General features: G+C 40.8%; 3 protein-coding genes across 3 annotated transcripts; 1 reads left to right on the top strand and 2 right to left on the bottom strand.

Moving 5' to 3' along the window:
• Positions 1-125: 125 nt before the first annotated feature.
• On the top strand, positions 126-12,387 carry LOC143706059 (alpha-2-macroglobulin-like protein 1). Its single transcript, XM_077197611.1, has 34 exons — positions 126-317; positions 5,143-5,326; positions 5,394-5,550; positions 5,657-5,709; positions 5,844-5,864; positions 5,968-6,133; positions 6,226-6,310; positions 6,374-6,488; positions 6,566-6,686; positions 6,773-6,882; positions 6,955-7,125; positions 7,205-7,429; positions 7,506-7,718; positions 7,797-7,946; positions 8,134-8,283; positions 8,372-8,447; positions 8,593-8,731; positions 8,825-9,050; positions 9,141-9,264; positions 9,339-9,460; positions 9,536-9,587; positions 9,680-9,763; positions 9,849-10,025; positions 10,163-10,238; positions 10,321-10,477; positions 10,558-10,632; positions 10,706-10,868; positions 10,963-11,147; positions 11,215-11,433; positions 11,526-11,647; positions 11,764-11,845; positions 11,926-12,009; positions 12,107-12,212; positions 12,290-12,387. Exons 1-34 carry the CDS (start codon positions 238-240, stop codon positions 12,328-12,330), a joined length of 4,311 nt encoding a protein of 1,436 aa, XP_077053726.1. The 5' UTR covers positions 126-237; the 3' UTR covers positions 12,331-12,387.
• A 1,425-nt stretch (positions 12,388-13,812) lies between these two features.
• Positions 13,813-16,275, bottom strand: LOC143706060 (serine/threonine-protein kinase pim-3-like). The gene is made up of 6 exons (XM_077197612.1): positions 16,159-16,275; positions 15,963-16,013; positions 15,494-15,872; positions 14,532-14,708; positions 14,215-14,303; positions 13,813-14,086 (listed from the first exon to the last, which is right to left on the bottom strand). The coding sequence occupies exons 1-6, from the start codon at positions 16,270-16,272 to the stop codon at positions 14,075-14,077; spliced, it is 822 nt and encodes a 273-aa protein (XP_077053727.1). The 5' UTR covers positions 16,273-16,275; the 3' UTR covers positions 13,813-14,074.
• A 5,427-nt stretch (positions 16,276-21,702) lies between these two features.
• LOC143706061 (trace amine-associated receptor 13c-like) lies at positions 21,703-22,722 on the bottom strand. Its single transcript, XM_077197613.1, has one exon. The coding sequence runs from the start codon at positions 22,705-22,707 to the stop codon at positions 21,703-21,705; it is 1,005 nt and encodes a 334-aa protein (XP_077053728.1). The 5' UTR covers positions 22,708-22,722.
• Between the last annotated feature and the right edge of the window lie 1,108 nt (positions 22,723-23,830).

Below are 23,830 nucleotides of genomic sequence, written 5' to 3'. Positions count from 1 at the left end.
AGAGTTGGCAACCCTGTGATTAATTACCGGGGCTCCGCCCTAAAGACGTCCAGATTGCCGGTGAGAGCTAAATCAACCTGTTCTGAATTATTAAGAGCGTATAAATAACGCTGGCATCAGTGCAGTTGATCTGGAGTTAAGCTGTAGAGCAGCTGAACAGCGTGAATCTTAACAGAAGTGCTGCAGGGTTTTTGAAAGAGATCTTGATTTCTGTCTAGTCTTGGATGATTGCTCTTCATGGCTGTGAGGGAGTTTTGTGTTTGGAAAGGGCTCATTTTAGCCCTTTTTCTCTTTGCTGTTGATGGACACAAAAGACCGTAAGTACCAGTGGCTTTGAAGTGAACAGAAGCAGTCTAATGTTTATGCTGATGCAATTTTAAAGATGCCGAAATTAATCCCCAAAGTTTTAACCATATGTTAAAAGTTAATTGATCATGTTGTATTTTGTGACCATCTAGTGGCAAAATGATGAATTGTTCATTAACACTTGTTTTATGTCTTGTAAGTCATTGTTGAAACGAGTTTCTTGTTCCTCATCAACAAAACAAAAATGGGCTTGTGCTCTCTTTTTAATATTTATTTTTAACCATGGCAATTCAGTGTTGCCAATTCTGTGGGTTTTATCCCCCCCACAGGTAAAAGGTTTCTCAGACGACCAACCCCACGTATTTAAAGGTGATATTATGTCCCTTTTCACAAGATGTAATATATCTATGGTGTCCCCAGAATGTGTCTGAAATTTCATCTCAAAATACCACCCAGATCCTTATTATAGCTTGTCAATTTTGCCCCGTTTTGGGGGTGATCAAAAATGTGCCGTTTTTGTGTCCCTTAAAAGGGTCATATAATGGTACATGCACTTTTTCAAGTTGATTGTACTGAAATGTGTGTTGGCAGTGCCTGTACACAACCATCATATAATGATAAAAATCTATCCAGTGTTTTTGTTTTAATCTCCTTATGTTTTCCCCTGCCTCAAATTGAGCCGTTCGATTTTGTGACGTCACTAAATTGGACACCCTCCCACGATTGTTGATTGACAGCAGCATTTCAACAGATCCCTGCCCTGAGCGAGCTGTCAGTCATCATAGTCCGTCATTGTTGATACGCTGGAGCAGAATGTCGTCTAAGCGATTGTGGTGTACTGTTCTTGGGTGTAATGACGAACACAGCAGTAAGTTTGATGTTCCTAAATCCGAACCGCTGAAGACACAGTGGCTGAGTTTTGTTTTCGAAGGGAATATTCCCCACGAGCAACGTCAATGCTTTCATGTTTGCGCGATTCGCAAATCTTTTCTCACCAGACTGCTTTATTAACGAAGGAAGTAACTTATAAAGCTGATTTTGATAAGAAGCTGCTCCTGAAAAAAGAATCGTTACCAACTATTCATGTCTCCCTGCTGAACCTCCAGAAAAAGTGAGTGTAAAATTGTATTAACCTTTATATTAATCTTTGCAAATCGCTTCACGATGAATGCGGCTAAGGTTTACACTCAGGGTACATACGGCATGTTTTCTATGTACGACGTTCTCAATATAATTCATAATCCCACGTTTATAATGAACAACGTGTTATGGTTGTGTTATTACAAACTGAGTACGTATAACTTACATCAGTAAACGCATAGCGTTCGTAAATCTCACTAAGTTACTCTACCCTGCCAGTACACAAAGATAGATCAAAGTGACAATATAATAACCAACCATTCAGAAACGTCATGTTCGAGCCTTAATTGTCGAACTTCTTCGGGCCGTCATCTTGTTCCGACTCCGGTTCAAACTGATACGGTTGCACAGATGTGTCCTCCTCAGAGACTCCCGCGGCCTTTTTTTTTTTTTCTTCCTATACCCTCAACTGTTGTCAAGGAAACACTCCACGTGCGGTGTGGTCATAACGCTGTTATGAACGCACGCAGAACAGAGGGGCGGAGTGAGCGAAGCTCATTATCATTTAAAGGCATATGCACTGAAATGGCGTGCTGAAAACAGCTGTTTTTGACCAGGTAAAATTAGTGTTTTCTTACAATACTAATGAGAATTTTTAATTAAAGTATATTACAAACTTTTCATTTAGACCCTAAACAATCAAATTAACTTGTATGAAAATGGCATTATATGACCCCTTTAAATGCAAATGAGCTGCTGCTCCTTTCAGAAGATAGCCGATCCATGGCAATAAAAAAACATGCCAGTCTCAGAAATTACCAGTAGCTGACTGTAGCCTTACGGAGAAGCTCAGGAAGAGGTTGCAACTTTTAGACTCGCATGTACTAACCATTCAGAAACGTACATTTTATGTAGTTTTGTGGAGTTGCATTGACTCCTCTATTTGACTTGAATGTATTGTCATGTTTAACTTTTACACAAGGTGACAGTTCCCTGAGGTCTTTATAAGATGGCTTTTTTATTTTTTGTTTAGTTCTCGTCTGTGCAGCCAACGACAAACGTGCTTTGCTCGAATTATTGCCTGGTTACACTGTTGTCGCTTGCGAAAACCAAATGGTGGAAACGTGCAGATTAAGGGCCGGTATTATAAGATCCCCTTTCTACGTCAGAAGGGGAGCGAAATTAATTACATTTATATAGCGCTTTTTGACTGCGTACTCAAGCGCTTTCACATATGGAAGAGGGAATCTCCTCAACCACCACCAATGTGCAGCATGTTAGTAGTGCGTGTGTATAGATTTATGGGGATGATTAGGAGGCCATGATGAGGCCAAGGGGCAAATTTGGCCAGAATGCGGGGTTACACCCCTACTCTTTTTCGAAGGACATCCTGAAATTTTTATTGACCACAGACAGTCAGGACCTCTGTTTAACGTCTCCAAAGATGGTGCTCTTTGACAGTATAGTGTCCCCGTCACTATACTGGGGCGTTAGGACCCACACAGGCCACAGGGTGAGCGCCCCCTACTGGCCTCACTAACACCTCTTCCAACAGCAACCTGGTTTTCTCAGGGGGTCTCCCATCCAGGTACCAACCAGGCTCAGTCACTTTCACATTTTCTGTGTTGGTAGAGGCACCAGGGAGCCGATTATAGCACTTAAATACAGAAATAGTCAGATTTTCATGATGCGCCTTTAAATTCGAAGCTCCAATCTACAATCTAGAGCTGCACGATTAATCGTTCAGAGATTGTGATCTTGATTCAAATACCCACATGGCCCTTATTCCTAAATGACAAAGATTTGTTTGTTAAACCTTTGACAATCAAACAGCATATTCAAATCTGTGTTGGCGCTGCTGAGCCAGAGAGGAGTGTTCATGTGTGAAATCGTCGCTTCAAATAATGATTGTTTTGATTGTACGCCTCTAGTGGTGACCAATGAATGTAAACAAGTATTCATGAATCATTCAATCTGAATTTTTTTTTTCATTATTTTTTGAAATGCACTATCAATTAACCTTGTTAGAACCTTCTATTAGGTTACAATGGCCCTCATTTATCAAAAGTGCGTACACCAAATTTCCAGCGTACACCCAAAACCACGGTGACTTTATTTATCGTTATGGACGTTGGCGTACGGCACGCTCAAATTCTACGCCAGGTCAGGAGGTGGCGTACATGTACGCACGTTCTGAGTTAGTGCGGAAATGCGCAGAAAAAAAATTCTTAACACCACAAAACGCACTGACAAACTAAAAGATATGAGGAGCTCTTTTCCTAAATGCCATTTTTAAAAATAAATTTGTATTTTATTTATATTAATAAACTAGTGTTGTCTGCAAAGATGAAATTGATCACCATCTCCGTAGTGAACGCGCCTATAGAGTAGCCTATTTATTTTCGTTTATAATGGTTTCGTTTAAAGACATTTCAAGCTTTCTTTATAGATATATTTCTCATGTCTGTGAGGCATATACTGAGTTTCGGTTAATTTGTGATGAGATGCGCTCCAGTTCACGTGCAATGCAAGGGACCGCACCTCCATGTCATGACTCATGATTATATTGTCTGCTATTTGCTTATTTATTAAATCCAGGCAATTGGTTGATGTAAAAAAATATTAAAATTAAGATACAATTTATACAAAACGAAATTCACTTTAAAGAAAGGCTTTCTACAAAACTTAAGTGGCCAAAATCATGTCTGAGCATGTCTCCTGATATATTGCGCATCCTATGTTCACTTTTCATAATCAACATAGATGGGGAAAAAATAACATTATAATTTAACAAATATGAAACTAAATGCACTTAGTTAATGGCTACAACACGTAGCCTAATAGTAGGCCTGAATATTGTTATTACTTTTTTCAAGTTCGGCACGAATGACTATTAGCCTAAATGTGTTACTAAATGATTTGAATGTATTTTTAACATTGTTGTATTTAAGGACTGTATTTTTGTGTGATTTTTAAATTATGTTTTATGTGGTGAACACTATTGGAACGTGACATTGTAAATATTTATTTTAACCATTAATTTATTTTACTATTTATTTTGTTTGGCTTTTATTTATTTAATGCAGTTGCACTTATTTAATTTATAGTATGAGTCCCTGATTATGTTGCATGTTCTCTTGTTGTTGTTTTTTTACAAAAAATGGATGGATTTATAGCGTTTTGAGAAATTCAATTAACTTTGAATTTATCATCAACAATATTGTTTGACTTAATAATTTTTCGTGATGGTCTCGATCTCCACATCGGAGAAGTGTCTCCTCTTTGCCGTCTTCCGTGTGTCCATGGCGTAAAAATGAGGGCGTGAGGGAAGCGGATACTTGAATATATAGGGGCGTGTTATTCTAATGACAATCGTTTTCAGCCGCGGCATTTATCAAGCGCAGGTATTGCGTACACCTGGATTTCAAAGGTACGCACAGCTTCATAAATCAGGCGGTGAGAGGAGTGCAAGCATAATCTTATGCCAACATATACGCCCGTTTCTACGCAAGAATGATAAATGAGGGCCATTGTGTTTAGTTATTTGTTCAGTATCGTGACCTCTTCCTGAAAGTTTATCCAAAGTCGTGCAGCTCAGTTCCCTGACAGATGATCTCTTTGGGCTATTTTTGATGCACAGACCTGGCAAACCTGTGGTTTAATTTAGCTAATTTCTGTGGATGTTCAACCAACATGTAAATGTTCTGACCTGATTCCATTGTGACCCTGAATCTAAACTTCATGATGTTTACCCAGGTTATTCATGGTGACGTTCCCTTCAGTTATTGAAACTGGATCTAATGCCAAATTGTGTGCAAGTCTTCTGAAACCCCAAGAGAGTGTGACAATGACAGTTTCTCTGCTTGATGGTGAAAATGGGATGACTCAACTTGTGCAGCAGGTTTCTTCAAAGCCATTTCACCGCTGCTTTTGTTTCCAGGTCTGTCATTAGATGCAAGTTGTTTTGGTTTTTGTCGTCTGGTTTTCTTAACTGGGTTCCTCTACAGGCTCCTCGAGTAGATGGAGAATCTGTGCAGACGCTGAAGGTAGAAGTTCAAGGGAAGGTCTTCAGAGCGACTGAAGAGAGGAAAGTCATGTTCAGACGTTACCTGCCTTTGACCTTCATCCAAACAGACAAACCCATCTACAATCCAGGACAAACGGGTGAGCTGTGAATTAACCTTGGTTAAGTATTCGAGGTGTAGAAGACCATTAAGCTACAAGTCTAAGTGCATTTTGCAATTAATGTGAGCGTTTGCTGTTTTTGCAGTGAATTTCAGAGTTGTCACCATGGATGGCAAGTTTTTGCCTCTTGATCAGATGGTAAGGCCTGACCATGAACAAATTGCAGGTTATTTTTACATGTAATGTTTTACAATATCCTTTTCTTCAGTGACTGCTGCATCAGTGTTTTGTTCTTTTTAAATGCTTAACATTCCTGTCTTTGTGTCTTTCAGTACAATCTGGTGGTGGTGGAGGTGAGAATTTGCTCCGGTGCAAGTCTTTGAATGGAGCCAATGCTACTTTATTTTGCAGTTGCTGTGTTCGCAGTATTTCTCTGAGCTGTTGATTGTTTAATAGGACAATAATAATAACCGGATTGGTCAGTGGACAAACATTTCCTCAACGGGGTGGATATTGCAGCTTTCTCACGAGTTAAACCCAGAGGCTCAGATTGGGATGTACACACTAAAGGCTTTTATTGGCGACCAAATTATCTCCCATGTTTTTGAGGTGAAAAAATATGGTAAGTTGTTTTGAACACTGCGTGTATATAATGTGCAACAGTACAACGACAGATCTGAGGTCTTCATTTAAAGCGTTTTGTTTCTGGTTTAGTTTTGCCCAGGTTTGACGTGACTGTAAACCAACCACAGACGTACAGCGTTGCAGATGTGGGACTGAAAGTTGAGGCTTGTGCCAAGTGAGTGACACTTATTTTCTTGTCTTGTGGTTGGTCAGTTCTTGATCTTGTGATGTTTCCCAGATACACATATGGCCAACCTGTACCTGGCCAAGCCTTGGTGGAAGTGTGCCGTGATCCACTTCCATATGTTGTGGTTCCTGAGTTGACCCGTTGGTGCCTGAATCAAACCGCAAAGGTGTGACTCCTGCCTTTCAGTGGATTTATTTCTTCTGCTTGTGCTCTACTAAATTTGACTCTTTGTTCTTCTACCAGATGAATGCAACAGGCTGTGTCTCCCTTACTGTTGATACATCCATGTTTTTTAAAACCAAATTTGAAAATAATATGCAAGACACTTTTCTTGTAAATGTGATGGTCACTGAGGAGGGAACAGGTGAGCTGTTGGCTGATCTGAACCAATGGTATGTGTATGGAGGAAGTTAACTTGTTTGTTCAGTGTTTTTGTTTCTCTTTCTCCAGATGTTTTGATGTCAAAATCTGCAACAGTGTCCATTTCGTTTGAAGTCGGCAAGGTCACGTTTGTGGACCTCCCGGATTATTTTAAACCTGGATCAACAATAAAAGGAAAGGCAAGTAAAAGTTCATCCTCTGTCGCAGAAACCTTCCCATTGGTTCCCTTTCCTAACCTTGATTCCCAACAGATATCCGTGTCTCGTTTTGATGGGACTCCAATCGCGAACAAAGCAGTTTATCTCCTGGATGGTAACAGCTGGCCCAACAAACTGCTGCAGAATCTGACCACAAACCAGAACGGACTGGCCTCGTTCTCCCTTTGCACTGCTAGTCTTCCTAAAGCCGCTCTGAATCTGGTGGTACGATTTGCTATTTTGTGAAGTATAGACCATATATTCTCACACTCGCAAGAAACCCATTCCATTTGTTGTTCCCCAGGCAAGTGCGACTCCAGCGGCTGTTCATAGCTCCAAATCTCCATACTTCACAACAGATACAAGGGTTGTTCAGCTTCTCCAACCAGATTCTTCCAGCAACCCATCTAGTGAACTGACTATAGTGAAGCTCGAGCAGCCGCTCAAATTTGATGCTGCGTATCCAGTGACCGTGAAGTATTCTTTTGTTGGAGAGGCTGGAGACTACAGCACTGACATAATCTATATAGTGAGTGAACATCAGAGGGATTTTTATTTTAGAAACATTGCTCTTGCCTGTTTTATGCACCTGTTTGTCTTGTCAGGTCTTGTCCAGAGGATTGATCGTCCTCCATGGATTTCAGACGGTCAGAGCGAGGGCTTCTAATACAGTCACAAGCGGCTCTGTGTCGTTCCAGCTGTCTGTCAGTGTGGATATGGCTCCAGCAGTGCAGATTCTGGTCTACTGCGTTCTGCCCAGTGAGAATGTTGTTGTTGGTAGTGCGTCGTTTGACACTGAAATGGGTTTCCAAAACCAGGTATGATGTGCACTAGCATCTTTTGGCTTCAAGAGGGTAATTGTGACTTGTCCTAAAGCGTGTTGGTCCTTGTTCCAGGTGTCTCTACAGTTCTCTCCTGCTACGGCCGTTCCTGCTGAGGAAAATGTTCTGACCGTCTCTGCTCAAGCAGGATCTCTGTGTGGCATCAGTGCTGTAGATCAGAGCATCCGGATCATTGAGCCAGGAAGACGTCTGAGTGCTAAAATGGTATCCATGTGCAGTTGATCTAAATTCTTGTTGGTCTTGACTGGCTTTAGAATTTTATTCATGCTGATGGATCAATTGGACAAACCTATGTTATAATTCTTGCAATTTCAATGTACATTTAACACCCATTATGTGACCATAACATGCCGTAAACCAGTGACATACCAAAACTGATTTATGGTCCTAGGTGTTTGACTTGCTCCCGGTGCGATCACTATCTGGTTACCCATACAGCGTTCAGGATGAACCAGATTGTCTAGGTTTTCGACCCAGTCTAGCTTTTCTTATAGATCCTGCCTACACTGGTCCTACAAATCAAGCCTACACAACCTTCAAGGTAGAAAACCATTCATGATATATAGGCACTGAGTAATACAGAGTGATTAACTTTAAATCTGTCTTGTTTTGATTTGTTACTATGACAGAGCCTGGGAATGAAGATCGCAACAAATCTTGCTGTACAAGCCCCTCCGTGCCCGCTGTATCGACGTTTCTCAGAAAGTAGGTCTATGCAGATGGGCAGTTCTTTCCATAAACAATTCTGCATGACATGGTGAACTTGCCTGGAGTTTTAGGAGGTTATTCCTCTTTCTTTGTGGATGGGCAAATTGAGTAAATGGGTGTAAAGTTGCTTTTTCTCTTTCAGTGAATTTGAATGGTCCTCTTGAAATGGCTCCTGGTGCTCCTCCTGAAAAAGAAAGTGCTGGAGGCGACACTTCCTCTGCAGAAGTCACTGTTAGGACTTACTTTCCAGAAACATGGTTCTGGCAGCTTGCTCAAGTGGGGTTAGTGAAGCATCTTGTGTTATTCCTTAAGCTAGTTTCCCACAATCTTTACTTCTCCTGTTCCCCTTATTTATTTCTTTTGTTGTCCTTCAGAGACACTGGATCCACACAAATTCCCCTTACTGTTCCTGACACCATCACCACATGGGAGACTGAGGCGTTCTGCCTGTCCTCAAAAGGTTTTGGTCTGGCTCCTCCTGCTCTGCTGACGGTCTTCCAGCCCTTCTTCCTGGAGCTCTCTCTGCCGTACTCCATCGTCCGTGGGGAGTCTTTTGAGCTGAAGGCCACGGTCTTCAGCTATCTGTCCAAGTGCATCATGGTATACCATGGTTTATTTTGCCATATAAAATGGATGTGTGTGTATATAGAAGGTCATGTGTCTTTGCTCCATGTGCTGTTTCATTGGCAGGTTAAAGTAACACCAGCTTCGTCCACGGCCTTCACTCTTAAACCATACACTGATCCATATTCATCCTGTCTTTGTGCCAATGGGAGAAAGACCTTCAAATGGGTTCTCTCAGCTTCTGTTCTCGGTAGGTTTTGGACTGCCTCTCTCTAAATTAGAAGTGTATATTAGGCGTGGCTCACTTCCTGTCTGTCACTGCAGGAGCCGTCAATGTGACTGTCAGTGCTTCAGCCGAAGCATCCCGGACTCGATGTGGCACTGAGGTTGTGACCGTGCCGACGAGAGGACGCATTGACATAGTCACTCGGAGACTACTTGTCCTGGTAAATGTTAACCAGCCTTCTGGAGTTTGATCATGGAGCTCATGCTGCTTTTCTGATGTAGTTTTGTATTTATAGCCTGAAGGAGTTGAAAGGACAAACACCCAGAGTTGGTTGCTGTGTCCAAAGGGTTTGTTGCACTCAATGATTCCCCAATACATTCTCCCTGTATAGCCAAACTTTTGCCTAGCGCTTTTCTTTTTTTTCTTTTTTGGTCTGCAGGAAACATTCTTTCTGAAGACGTGACGCTGACATTTCCAAAAAATGTGGTTCAAGGATCAGCCAGATGCTCAGTTTCAGTCCTTGGTAAAGCATGTCTTTGTGTAGAAACTGACAGGTGATTAGCAGAATAACTTTGTTTCTGATGTGTTTTATGCTTGACCTCTTGTAGGGGACATAATGGGTCGTGCACTGAAGAATCTGGACAGGTTACTACAGATGCCGTATGGCTGTGGAGAACAGAATATGATTGTTCTTGCTCCCAATATTTACATCCTGCTGTACCTGGAAGTCACGGGGCAACTCACTGCAGCCATCCGAGAGACCGCCACAGGATACCTTCAAAAAGGTATGGATGACTAAATTCACTTTAAATCTGTAGGAAACTAAATTCCAAGGAGGTTTAGTCCTTTTCCCCTTGGAGTGTGCCAGACTCTCTAACTCCCTGACCAATTTGCATTTTGCATTGGCTTTTGGCCTTTTCAGGATACCAAAGACAACTGAACTACAGACACAAGGATGGTTCATACAGCACATTTGGTAATGATGAATCGAATACATGGTGAGTTTCGCACTGTTCTACTGCGTATAATCTGTTGTGGCACCAGTGGTGAAGTTCAGTTTGACATCTTCTCCATGGCCAGGTTGACTGCCTTTGTCCTGAGGTCCTTTGGGCTAGCGAGGCAATTTACCTTCATTGATCCACAAGTCCTGCAGAGTGCAAAGGATTGGTTGATCAGCAAGCAGGGTTCAGACGGCTGTTTCATGCAGCAGGGAACTCTGCACCACAACGACATGAAGGTGCATTTCATATTTCTTAGCTCTACTCTATAGACTTGGCATGAGACCGTTCTTCTAAATGACATGTGGTGGTGTTTTAGGGTGGAGTTGGTGACGGCGTGACCATGACTGGCTACATTGTTGCATCACTGCTCGAACTAGGCGTCCCCACCACGGTAAAATAACATCTCCACTAGTTCTATGCGCTCCTTGCAGATGAGTTTTCTGATATTTGGTTGTTTTTTTCAGGATCCCATCATTACCAATGCTCTGTCATGCTTGAGGCCTTTTGTTGGGAACCTGGGAAACACTTATGCCACGGCTCTGCTGGCCTACACCTTCAGTCTGGCTGGAGAGACCACCACTCGATCGCAGCTTTTAACTTGCTTGAACAACCTTGCCATTTCTGATGGTGAGATTTAACAGCCTCGATGTTGGTTCATCATTTGTCCAACAAATGTCATCACACTTTGTCATCAACCTTCTCCCCTCCATCTCATCCTAAGGCTCTAAGGTCCATTGGTCTCAGACAACATCTGGTGATACTCTGGCAGTGGAGATCAGCTCTTACGTTCTGCTAGCGGTACTCTCTGTCCAGCCTCTCACGTCAGCTAATCTGGTGTATGCTAACCGCATTGTCAACTGGCTAGTGGCCCAGCAGAATCCCTATGGGGGCTTTTCCTCCACCCAGGTGCCTCTGACTACCAAACATGAGCGCAGTCATTTATGATGAGTTTTTAATTAGTGCTTGTTTTTAGGACACTGTGGTGGCTCTTCATGCCCTGTCGGTGTACGCTGCTCAAGTGTTCAGCTTGGACAGCTCCAGCACCGTTACCGTACAGTCCTCAGTAGTAGGAGACTCTTATAGCTTCAACCTGGATCGGGACAACAGGTTGCTGTATCAGGAGAAGCCGCTGAAGAACGTTCCCGGCAAATATAGTGTTAAAGCGTCAGGATCCTCTTGTGTGTCTGTGCAGGTCTGTAGTTTCATCACCTCCCCCCCCTTTCTGTTTCTGTTGTGCACATCCAAATGTTACTGTGCTTTGTTTGCTCTGCGCTCATACTGTAGGTTGCTTGTTTCTACAACATCCCAACACCTGTTAAAACTGCCAAAACGCTGAGCGTCGAAGCGCAGGTGACTGGAGACTGTCAACTGCTTGGAGCCAATCTTATGTTGAACTTCAGGGTGAAGTAAGAGCAGCTTTGAATTTGTGTCCTGAAAGCAGCTCATGTAAATGACGCTTCCAAAAGGAAGCGGTCTTGATCCTTTTTGACAATACCTCTTTATTTCCATCACCCTCATTCAGATACAATGGTGTAAAAGCAAGCACTAACATGGTTCTAGTGGACATTAAGCTCCTGTCGGGCTTCACGGCAGATACGTCACTGGTTCGTATGGTTTAGAAAGTCCCAAGATGATTTAAGCTCCTTCAGATGTAATTGTTTGTAAACTAGTGTCTTATCCTCAGCTTGGTTCTTCACCCCAATCATTTGCCCCGCTAGTGGAGCGAGTTGATGCTGAAGATGATCATGTCTTAGTGTATCTGAAAGAGGTGAGACTGTGTACACTGGGTGTATATATTCACTAACTGCCATCTTGAGTGCTGTGTATGTGCTGCTGTTCATCCTTTTTTCTTTCCTTTCTCGCAGGTTCCCAAAGGCGTCCCCATGAGTTACACTCTGCAGCTGAAACAGGTTCTTGCAGTGAAAAATCTCAAGCCAGCGGTCATCAACGTTTATGACTACTATCAAACAAGTATGCTTTCGTCCTAATCATGCTCTGGCTGAATTCATTGTTAAAAATGATCCAGTTTATTTTCTGTTCCCTTTCAGGTGATTCGTTTGAGACTACCTACACATGTCCCTGTCCATGATTTGATTCAGTACTGGCTGTAGGACACTTGACTAGAATAAAACTGCTTTTATACAATAAGTCCTTTTTTTATTGCTTTTTTTTTTGTGCCGTTTTGTTTGTCATCTGACATTTGAAGCAGGAAGTTGCAGTCTTCATGATTTTGTATTCATCCTTTGACTTCAAATCCTTGTAACATGATTGAAATGTACTTCACTCAGGCAGTGGTGGTTATTAACTTTGAGCTTGAACTTGACAATTTTCCACAAAAAGACTAATCTACAAAGCCACTTAACTGAATTTTAACCTTCCTTTCACATATTAATTCTGTATTTTGCTTGCAAGCATCCATTCATCAAGCACAGCTTGCAGATTACAAAACTACTTTGACAACCATGGCAAGAAGCTAATTTTTAAATGTAGGCATTCAGTTAGAATAATATCAGTGTAGCCAGTTTTACTATAACAAGCAATAAACAAACAATACTAGAATGTATAGTGGAGTTTCAATAAGCCTCTCAGTGAAGCAGTTTTATGTGAAGTTTAAAACGCTTCATTTTGTTTCATTTAAAACTGGGAATTCTTGCTTTCCAAAAAAAGAATTTCCTTAAGTTGTAATTAATTTATGCAAAATCTATGTTTTAGCCAGAATTATTGTGCATGCAGCAGTGCTTGTTAAATGTGAACTTTAGCAGTGAAATGTTTACATGACATTCTAACGTTTACAGTTGGAGAATATGGAAAACAAGTTTTGCACGGCTGAAAACATGTCTCCAACACAGCATAAAATTACTTTAAATTGCTCAACCCTAACCGCTCCTCAAGGGTGATCCTCTACGATGCGCAAAGTGTCTGGGTCAAGAAGATCTCTACACCGCAAGAAACTTTTATTCGTTTTAATGGCCCATTAAGTCACAACAGATTTTGAATAGTGAGCCTACATGTGACGAACAACACAGAAGCGCTACGCTATTACACTACGTGAACTAACTTGAGGTCTAACTTGCTAATAATGCTGTAATGGGCTTTATGAAACCTGTATGTATAGGCCCATGTATAAATTAGGGATATAATCTCATTTAATTGTATGTAACTTTTACATTTTTGCTATGTACTTGTGTTTTTGATACATTGGCATTAAAAAATAAATAATAATGTGGATAGAGGACCTGCCCCTCCTGAAGAATACAGAATTATTTCCATATAAAGATAGAAGTGTTTGGAAAATGCTGAGGTGCAATAGGGGATTGTCTACATTATTTTTTATTATGCTGGTTGAAAGTCTCCTCATATCCTGATAGTAATCAGTGTTAAGCGGTCTAACACACATACTATTTCTCAAAATCAGGTACGCCAATATTGTTTATATAAAATATTATTTATTGAACAATAATAATGAACAATAATTTGATCTTCGGTCAAAGTACAAAGGTTAAATAAAAATATAAAGTTATAAAACTTAACTTTGTCCTCAGTCAAAACTATTTGATCGGGAACAAATAACAGATTTCTAATATTTACACTATCTACATTGCATTTGCATGTGTGGTCACCAAATACTGCAAGATGAAAATATTCCTTCCTCAAAACAAGGAGCCGGACAAAGTATCTAAAGCATTGTGTGAGCCTCATATCAGCTGTTAGATGCACAGCAGAAGGAGGAAGCAGCCGAAGACTGGAGACTCTGTGGATCCGGTGCAGGATCTTTGGAGAAGGCCGTGGCAGAAGCAGCTTTCACAGGAACTTCTGGCATTCCTCTTCATGTCTTATTCTGTGACCTGAAACAAGCAAACACAAAAGGTTACAGTCATAGATTACAATTAGAACGGAAACATTTTTAAAATCTTTAAAATGAAAAGTGAATGTAGTCTTCAAAATCATTTGTAGCTGATCTTAGGCTCATTACCTTAAACCATTCATGTCGAAGGATTTTCCTCAAATAAATGCGTTGTCTTGGGCTTTCCTTCAGGAGGGATCGGATCAGGAGGCAGCATTCTGTGCAGAACGACAGAAGTGAGTCAGATTATTACCTTCAACTTTACACCTGCTGTCTTTGTGTTAAGCTGTAAGATTCGACTATTCTATAAAGTACGGTCAGAAAATCAGAAAAAAATGCTTGTATTATCCAATATCTATCTTTTGGTGTTACTTTTTTGTAATTTCTTTGTTTTGTATGATTTAAATGACAGTTGGTCTTCTTTGTTGTGATGAATGCCATCTTACCGTTGGACAAGCCCGGCTCAGACCAGATGTCTTCATCCATCATTTGCCTGTCTCTTGCTTCTGGAAAGCGTCCACACACCAGCAGGAATAAGAGCACTCCCAGAGACCACACAGTCGCTGGTTTCCCGTGGTACTTGCCCTCTGTGCAGGACTCAGGCGGGCGGTAGTCTAGAGTGCCTGCAGGAAAAAGAGTTGTCTGATGGGTAAGTACCATAGCATGAATTACCGTAGCATGTGGTAAAAACATCTGGTGTTTTGAATTTTTAAAAATGCTGACTCACATGTGAGATATGGTTTATATGACACCGATTGAACTAGTCACTAGAACTTAAAGGGTTAGTTCACCCAAAAATGAAAATTAAGTCATTAATTACTCACCCCCATGCTGTACCAACCCCGTAAGACCTTCATTCATCTTCGGAACACAAATTAAGATATTTTTGATCAAATCTGAGAGGTGGATCACTGCTACTGCCTGAGACGAGAGTTCAAGAGATTTCCACGACGCATGCGCGAGAACTGAGAAGAGGACGTTCTTCTTCTAATACTTCTTGTTCAGTTCTCGCGCATGCGTCGTGGAAATCTCTTGAACTCTCGTCTCAGGCCCACAAGGAAGAAAAGGAATAGTCGAATAAAGTCGTTATTTATGTTTTTTTTTCCGGAAAAAAAGTATTCTCGTCGCTTGATAAACTTATAGTTGAGCCACTGTAGGCACACGGAATATTTAAACATGTTCTTTAATGACTTTCTGGGCCGTCAAGTTTCATTCCCTCTGGCAGCCTATGTAGCAGTGATCCACCTCTCAGATTTAATCAAAAATATCTTCATTTGTGTTCCGAAGATGAACGAAGGTCTTACGGGGTTGGTACAGCATGGGGGTGAGTAATTAATGACTTAATTTTCATTTTTGGGTGAACTAACCCTTTAAGTCCCAAACTACAGGTTTGATTCATAATTCATACCACAGAATCGTTCATAGCCAGATTCCTGCAGGAGATCCCCGCACCCGAAGTCAATCAGTTTGACCTCAAGAGTTTCTGTATTGATCAGCAGGTTCTCCAGCTTAATATCCCGGTGAAACACTCCACGGCGACAGCACATTTGAGCTGCCATTGTTGCCTGCGCCATAATAAACCGTGCTGTGTCCTCATTTAGGACGCCTTCGTGACCGTTCCAGAAATCCCACAGATCTTCACAGGGTGAGGGACGCTCCAAGACCATGATATATCGGTCAGGCTGGTCCTGCCAGTCCAGCAGCTCAATGATCTCGGAGACTTTGGGGCCGCTATTAGCAAGGGTTAATAGGCCGACCTCTAATGGGAAGCGTGCGGGATGACCAGCCTGGAACAAAGATCATTGTTATATGAAGGTGTTGTCATTATGTTTACATATTTTAATTTGAAAAACACATAGTGAGTGTAGCCTACTTACAATGTAGATGTATTTCATGTTCTGCGGCTTTCTGGCAATTTTCACTGCCACCTGATCAACAAAAAATAAATAAATTGTTACATTTCTAATATGTCAAATGCAGTAAATAGTGGAAAAATATCCACAAAAAGACTTGAAATGGATATAGTGAGACAAAATAATTTGTTGGCTAAATATTGTAAGAAAATGGCGATACCTCAAGGCCGTCCTCCAAGCGTTTCCCTTCATAAACAGAGCCGAATGATCCCTCACCAAGCATTCTGCCCATTTCATACCGGCTCAAAATGTCGTCTGCAAAAAGATGATTCATTTTAGTGTCATGGACAGCAGTGAGTTTAATGTTTGAGGTCATGGCCGTAAACTCACGCTCAGTCGTCACGTCCACTCTGTTGTTGTGAGCTGGTGCTGGACGGACTGGACTGTGATGGACCGGAGCTGGAGGGGTTTGAACCTGCTGATCTTCAACACCACTGGATACAGCTTCCTGAAGACCATGATCCTCTGATTTAAAAAATAAAAGTTCTGTTTAAATATTTAAGACAAGTCCTGGAAAAATTATGTAGACTTTCTGATGTACAGAGCACTAATAAACACAGCATTTCCACATTCTCAACTGGTCACTGGATTTACCCTCAGCGTGTCTCTCACTAATGGTTGCAGTGGTCTGATCCTCCACTTTCTGAGCCTGACCTGAGCCACTGCTGTGAAGAGAGAGATGCTCTCCAGAACTCCAGTGAAGACAGAGCAGATCTACACAACTACTCTTCTTCCTCTGTCTCTCCTGACTAGCACTTTCCTCACTAACAGGCTGATGATATACATAGAGCACATACAAGAGATTTGACCTTGATTTATTCCCATATCACAATAAACAAAGAACATTTAAAACAAATGCACAAAAAGGTGTCAAAATCTTCCAAATGTTAATATTCAAATTCATTTGTAGCTTATTAGGGCCAATACCTTAAACCATTCCTGGAGAAGTGCTGGACTGTGATGGACTGGAGCTGGAGTGGTTTGAACCTGCTGATCTTCAACACCACTGGATACAGCTTCCTGAAGACCATGATCCTCTGCAGCACAGGCACTGGACTGGACACCATTCTGATCTAAAGCAGGGAATATCAAACAAAAGCATGTTTCAAACTAATAATTATAATTATTAAGCTTTGGATACTCATATTATGGCTATTCTTCTGGTAAAATGTTTTAATTTTTAAACAATCCTTGTTTAAATATGTCATGACATGTCTTGGAATAAAAAATAAATCTGATTATTGCCTCGATCAAACTTCAGTTGTATTTTGATATAATATAGTGTGGTCATATATGGTAATTAATGACACTGATAATCTCCAATGGTCATTTGATTTACCCTCAGCTCTTCTCTCAGTTATCGGTGCAGTTTTCTGGTCTGAGATGATGCCGCTCCAGTCACAGTAATGAAGCTTCACAAAACTCTCCATCCTCCTCCTCTTTCCCATTGGCATCTCATCTTCCTCAGCACCAGCACTAACGGGTTGATGGTGTTCAGCCGCATGGGTGCTGGATATTGAGGATGCGCTCTGATGGGAGTCGGACACCTGAGCGCTAGAACGACGCTTTCTCTTCAGTGCCGGACCTCTGCGAGAGTGTTTAGAGGAAGTGGACGGACGTCCATCATCTGGGCTCTGCTGGCTGTCTCTCTGCCACTCTCTCTCCCTGTCAGCCGGACCTGTGGACACAGAAACAAACTCACAAGACAGAGGTGTTAAATATCCGGGAATAAGCTCCTGGCTCTGTGCCTGGGACGGGCCTGGCATCCTCCTTCAAACTGCAATAAAAACAATACAAAATACAATACAATAAAATACAATGCTCCTCAGAAATACCCCTCCCCTCAGAAATACCCCTCCCCAAAAAAAAAAAAAACCTCCAAACTCCCTCTAAAATAAGAAAAGAACAATACAATTAAAGAGTCCTCAGAAATAATATGAACTTTTAAAAAATAAAACGATGTAACGTTAGCTATATTATCCCATCTCCTTCTAGAATAAAAGTCTCCTCTATGAAATCCTCCAAACAGCTTCAAAATATCAAGATCAGCTCAGAAAATATTCAGCAAAAGTCTCTGAATTCGCCTCGTCTCTCAACCAACAGATAGCGATCAAAGTGTTGATATTTGCAGTCAGAATTCATAACACGCGTCGCCATAGCAACTCAAATTCGAATCACTAATATGCACGCACGCGCACCCGAAGTCGCGTGCGTGAGCAGAGAGCGTGAGCGCACATCGAATCTGCAAACAAACCGAATCTGTTCATGCAGGACTGAATGTAATTATTAAATAACCATTTAACTAGTGATATAATAATGTATATTTACTGCTTAGCTACAAAATGGAAGTTTAAAATTCAACTGTTACAGCATGAAATAAGGTACCATGAATCAGTGAATTTGAGTTTGATGCGGCAATATTATCAGTAATAAAATAATCATTAAAAAATGTAATCATTAAAAAAAAGTATCAGACATTTACTGTATGTCAATTCGGTTCAGAGATGAATACTAATGTTGTCCACCAGAGGGAGCCACAGGATAGCAAACCCTTTACGGTCACAGTTAAAGGGTAACTAAACCCATGGTCACAGCCTGACTCCACCCACTGGCAATTTTTGAAAAATGCTGGAAAAGTGGGCGGAGCCCAGCGGAGATAGAGGGGATGAACCGAGGGCAGTTAAATACTCTATCCTGATCGTTTTCAATACTTGCTATTCCAACTCCTGACTCTCTACAGTGGATATGACGAAACTCGTACCAAGGGCGTGGTGAAGTGGAACCTGCTTATGTCACCTCCCGCCCCTTACGTCACGTACCACCGCAAACACCCAATAGGAAAATTCAACTGCAGTAGCCACCGTTCAACCTGAAGAGGGAAGCACTCAGACGTTTTTACACCATATATTGTAAAATTAAAACACTTTACACCCAAATGTCAAAAAAGTTACTCGAATCAATGAACAGCACTAATAAAGCCCCATTCTTACAGATCATTAACTAAAAAAAGTTGGTTTAGGGTTTAGTTACCCTTTAAAGAAGAATGTCATATACACCTAGGATGACTTGATGATGTTGAGTAAATCATGGGGTAATTTTCATTTATGGGTGAATATCTCTTTAAGTGCTGCCCATAGAGATGTTGCCGGCCTTTTGGGACTGGAAAAAAACTTATCACAGGGTTTTGTGGCAATTTCTATTGGCTTCAACTTTAAAAAAAGATGTTGCTGCATATATTTTAACTTGCTGTAGCTGCTATTGCTATAGTGACCTGCTAGATGTTGGGTAAACCCAATCAGGCTTTAAAACCTGTGCTGTTGTGCCCGATTCCAGTAATAAATAAACCTTTTGTACACATAATTATTTGTGTTGGCCTGGGCCATTGCCTCCAAAAAACTCGTGTTTGCTTACAGTAATGTTCCAAACAATGCGTTATCCCACGATTTATCCCCTGTGTAAGATGACTACCAAGGCTGTGGTCAAAGCTTTAAACCAATTTATTTCCATTTTCGGTATGCTCAAGATTATTCAGAGCGATTGAAGGACCAGTTTTACATCTAGAATGTAGAACCAGTCTTGTGCATATGACGCTTTGAGTCAAGCTGCGTCAAAGCGTTTTCATCAGTCTCTGAAGTCGTTGTTACGCACTTACTATGTTGAATTTTTAATCAGGATTGGGAAGAGGGTCTGTCTTGATGCTCGTAGCCTGGAGGTGACACAGGAGAGTTTGGGTTTTAGTCCAAAAATGTTTTGGCCACACAGAGCATGGGTCAATTAATACCCATTCCTCTTGACGATGCACTGAGGTCTTAAGTAGCGAAACAATCGGCCTATGCAAGAAACTGAAAACTATATACAATATTTTTCCACGTAATCCACAGCCTCAGCAAATAGTCCAGAGCGTATTCATACCAGTCTGGAGCACGAGCTACCTGTCACACAATGACGTATGCGCAGGAGCAAACTCACACATGAGTGGATGCTGTGTTTGTTTACAACATAAAGAGAAGACACGTGTGTTGTTTTGTTCATCAAAATTGTACTTGTGCTTATCCTGGACTAATTAAAATTGCTTGCGCAATCTCAATAGGGGAGATTGACTTTTCACCAGATACCCAACGTTTGAGCTTGTGCGTATGCATCATTAAAATAAATGTTTCATTTAGAATTGTTGCATGTGGTCTCCCTTTTGGTTGTAACAATATATTTTTTCTTTCTGCTGGTGCCCTCTAATGCACAGTGTGTCAACTTTGACCATTGGGTGGCACATATCCCCTTTCTTGTTACACAGCAGAAAAAGGAAGGAAACAGTAGGAAGCAGTGCTGGTAGAATGCATGGAGTGAAATCTCCACTCAGGATTGGTCACTTGTCTGTTGCCTGGCTACCAGTTTCTTTGAAGCTGTTGATTAGTAAAACAAGCAATGACAAGTGTCTCATTTACTCCTGATGACAAGTCAATTATGGTTTGCTGTTGAGTAAATGTGCACCTGAGGGTGAGATGAGATTGAGATTCATTAGAGGTGTGCATGCAACACATCTAAACACACTGTGAATGCACTGATGCAATATGCGGCTGCTCGCTATTCAGGGGTCAGTTACATAATACTTGTTTTAAAAGTTTTTTTTTTTTAAAAACCCGCAACTATCATAGTATTAAAGTCAATTACATTTACAACAACATAAAAAAAAAAAATCTTGTGGAAGATTTGGCCCATAGCGGCTTTTATGATGGTACTTGCGATGTAAATGTAAACCACCCGTTGCAGTGTTGTCTGTCTGAACCAATACAGTATGTGCTTGTCCTGCAGCAACGGTCAAAACCGGTGCAGAGCCAGATGGCAACTCGAGATGTTGACACATTTTTCCAGGGTGTTTACATTTTTCCAGAGCTTCTCAGGGTCCTTCAGGGCATCGTGATGACCCATATTTGACTTCAAATTTGCTATGGTGACGGTTTAGACCGTCCTCTATCAGTGTGTCAAATTTCATAACTTTCCCACAGGCGGTTCTATGGGCTACCATAGACTTCCAGAGCGGAAGAAGAAGAAGAATAAGAAGAAATGGCTAATGATAGAATGGAATGTTTCTCTAATAATCACATAAACCAATTAAAACAATTTCTTAAAAAAACATTTTGAACGATTAAAAAAAACTTTTAGAAATAACGTTTTCATAACTTATTTGGAATGTTCGCACACAAAAAAAAAAAGGTGATTTTTTCCACAAAAATTTTTGTTAGCTGAGTTACTAATGAGCGGACAAGTTGAATCAGGTTTGATAAGAGAGACATCTAAACTGTGCAGAGCTGGACAACTCCAGGTTTAAAGTTGACAACCACTCCTCTATATGACTGTCCTTTTTTTTGTAATTGTGTTTTTCCTATATGCTAACACAGATGAGGCATAACTAATGAAAGTATAAAGTACATACTATCTACCTTTTTCATTATTCCAGTAGATTGAGGATTTATACTGTTAACTTAATGATCCAATGCAACACAATTCATGAACAATTTTGTCACTTAATTTCAATGTGTGTCTAACGAAGTTTGCTTAATTGTTCAATTCTGACAAAACCTGCATTTGAGATGTAAACAGCAAACATACTCAATTAAATGAGCTATACATGTTTTGAAAATTACAAAGATAAATTAGACAATGATAATTATATCTACCTTCATGAGTGACAGCTTTACCAGTTTACTTACAATTGATATTCTGTAAAAATGTTGACCAAAGAGGATTTTGGCTGAAATATTTTAAGAGTTAAGATGTTTTTAACAGTATTTTTAAACCAGGAATAAAATAAAGCATAGACCAGAGGATTCAGACCTGAATTTGTATACACAACCCATGTCAAAAAACTTATGGTTGTGGAAGAAATTACTGACATAGAACAGATATAGTACGGAATATAACACAGCAGATAAACTGTCACAATAATTCCTAATGTCAGAGCAGCTTTGCGCTCAGATTTTCTCCTTACTGAACCACCCATTACACATTTACCACCCTTCATCAGAGAGTTTATAACTTTCACTTGCTGACGTGCAACATAAAATATCCTCAAATATAACGTTATGATCAGGGTACATGGAAAAATAAAAGACATGAACAGATCAGTAACTCTCCAGGCAAAACCCACCGTAACCGAACACTCTCCATAACACATGTCTGTTCTGTGTGAAGTGTCAAAATATCCATTATAAATTACAAGGATAGTGTTATAAGTTGAAAAAGAAAGCCAGCTCAGACCGATGCTCACTAAAGTTTTAGTTGTGGTTATTTTCTGTGGGTATTGTAAAGGGTGACACACAGCCACATAACGATCAACAGCAATTAAACCTAAACTACTGAAAGATGCTGAGAAGACCAATCCAAGGATTATCATAAACAGTCTACAGTAAGTGTCTCCAAAGTACCAACACGTCTCAATCAGCCTAGTGCCCTCTATGGGTATCACAATAAGTCCCATAAGTAGGTCGGCCACAGACAGAGAGAGAATAATCAGGTTGGTTGGAGTGTGAAGCTTCTTGAAGTGAGAGATGGAGATGATCACCAGCAGGTTCAGAAACACAGTCCATGCTGATAGGAATGATACAAACACATACATGATATTGTATTCATATTTAGAGCGTTTTCCCTTGATACATGATGAGTTGATGGCAGGAAAGCATTGAGTCTCACGATCTTCTGTCTCATAGGCCATGACTGAGTCTCCTCCTGTGAGGAGTTTGTTCTGCTCTCCTTTCATTTATACAGTGTCTGGATCAGATGGACCAACCCCTCTGACGCCCACTCTGATGTATTTTTTTTTTTTTTTTTTTGTGTGAATAATTTATTTTTTGAACATTAGCTTTGAAATACAAGCCATTTATTCAGTCCAGTTTAGGATTCTCAGACGCTGTTCAAAAGCAAATGCATTCGGTTTTAATTTCTTCACTGTTTTGTTATTGTTTTGTAGTTTCACATGAATGCACAGGTGGAACTGAACTAAACACAGGTGTGGTGGTTATTGCTTTAACCAGTTACCCAGCTAACAGGGGACGTTCCCAGAACTTTCACTAAAAAGTTATGTAAAAGTTATGTAAATGTTAGCTAAAAAAACGTTCCTAAAATAATGTTTCTGGAACAGTCTTAATGTTTCCTTTCCATAGTTAAATACATTTTCATAATATTGAGAGAAAACATTTTTAGAACAACATTCCCAGATAACAAAAATTTGTTCTTAGAATGTTTCACTAACATTCCCATTAAGTTATTAACGTTATTTCTGAATGTTTTTTAAACGTTGATGCGTCTTTGGGGACCCCCACTGGGGCCCATGGGCACCGGCAGGCCATTACCACGGCCTGCTATGCCTTCACTCTCCCAACAGAGTCAGACTGTAATTTCTTCATTCCAACTCAGAAGTAAACTGCAACTGTACCATCACTGAATGGGCAACCATCAACTCTTCTTGGCCTTCTCGGTACGTTCGAGTTGCTGTCCTGCGTGGTCGCACCAGGCCCCAGGGCAGCAGGCCTTGACTTACAACCAGCCATGTGCTCACAGAGAGAGAGAGAGAGAGAGAGAGAGAGAGAGAGAGAGAGAGAGAGAGAGAGAGAGAGAGAGAGAGAGAGAGAGAGAGAGAGAGAGAGAGAGAGAGAGAGAGAGAGAGAGAGAGAGAGAGAACTTTCAACCAGAATGATCAAACAAACCATTCCAGTTCATCACCATTTCTTCATTCAACGCAGAAGAAATCGATTGAATACTCATGGAACCATCAAAATCCTTCTTCAAGAGCTTCACGAAATGCTTTCACTGCAAGTATACATTTAATTAGGTGCTCT

The sequence above is a fragment of the Siphateles boraxobius genome, unplaced genomic scaffold (genome assembly GCF_051911475.1).
Source record: "Siphateles boraxobius isolate OS27281-9 unplaced genomic scaffold, OSU_SipBor_1 401, whole genome shotgun sequence".
NCBI lineage: Eukaryota > Metazoa > Chordata > Actinopteri > Cypriniformes > Leuciscidae > Siphateles > Siphateles boraxobius.
The sequence above is the reverse complement of the archived record's forward strand: the minus strand, read 5'-3'. Positions and strand labels throughout refer to the sequence as shown.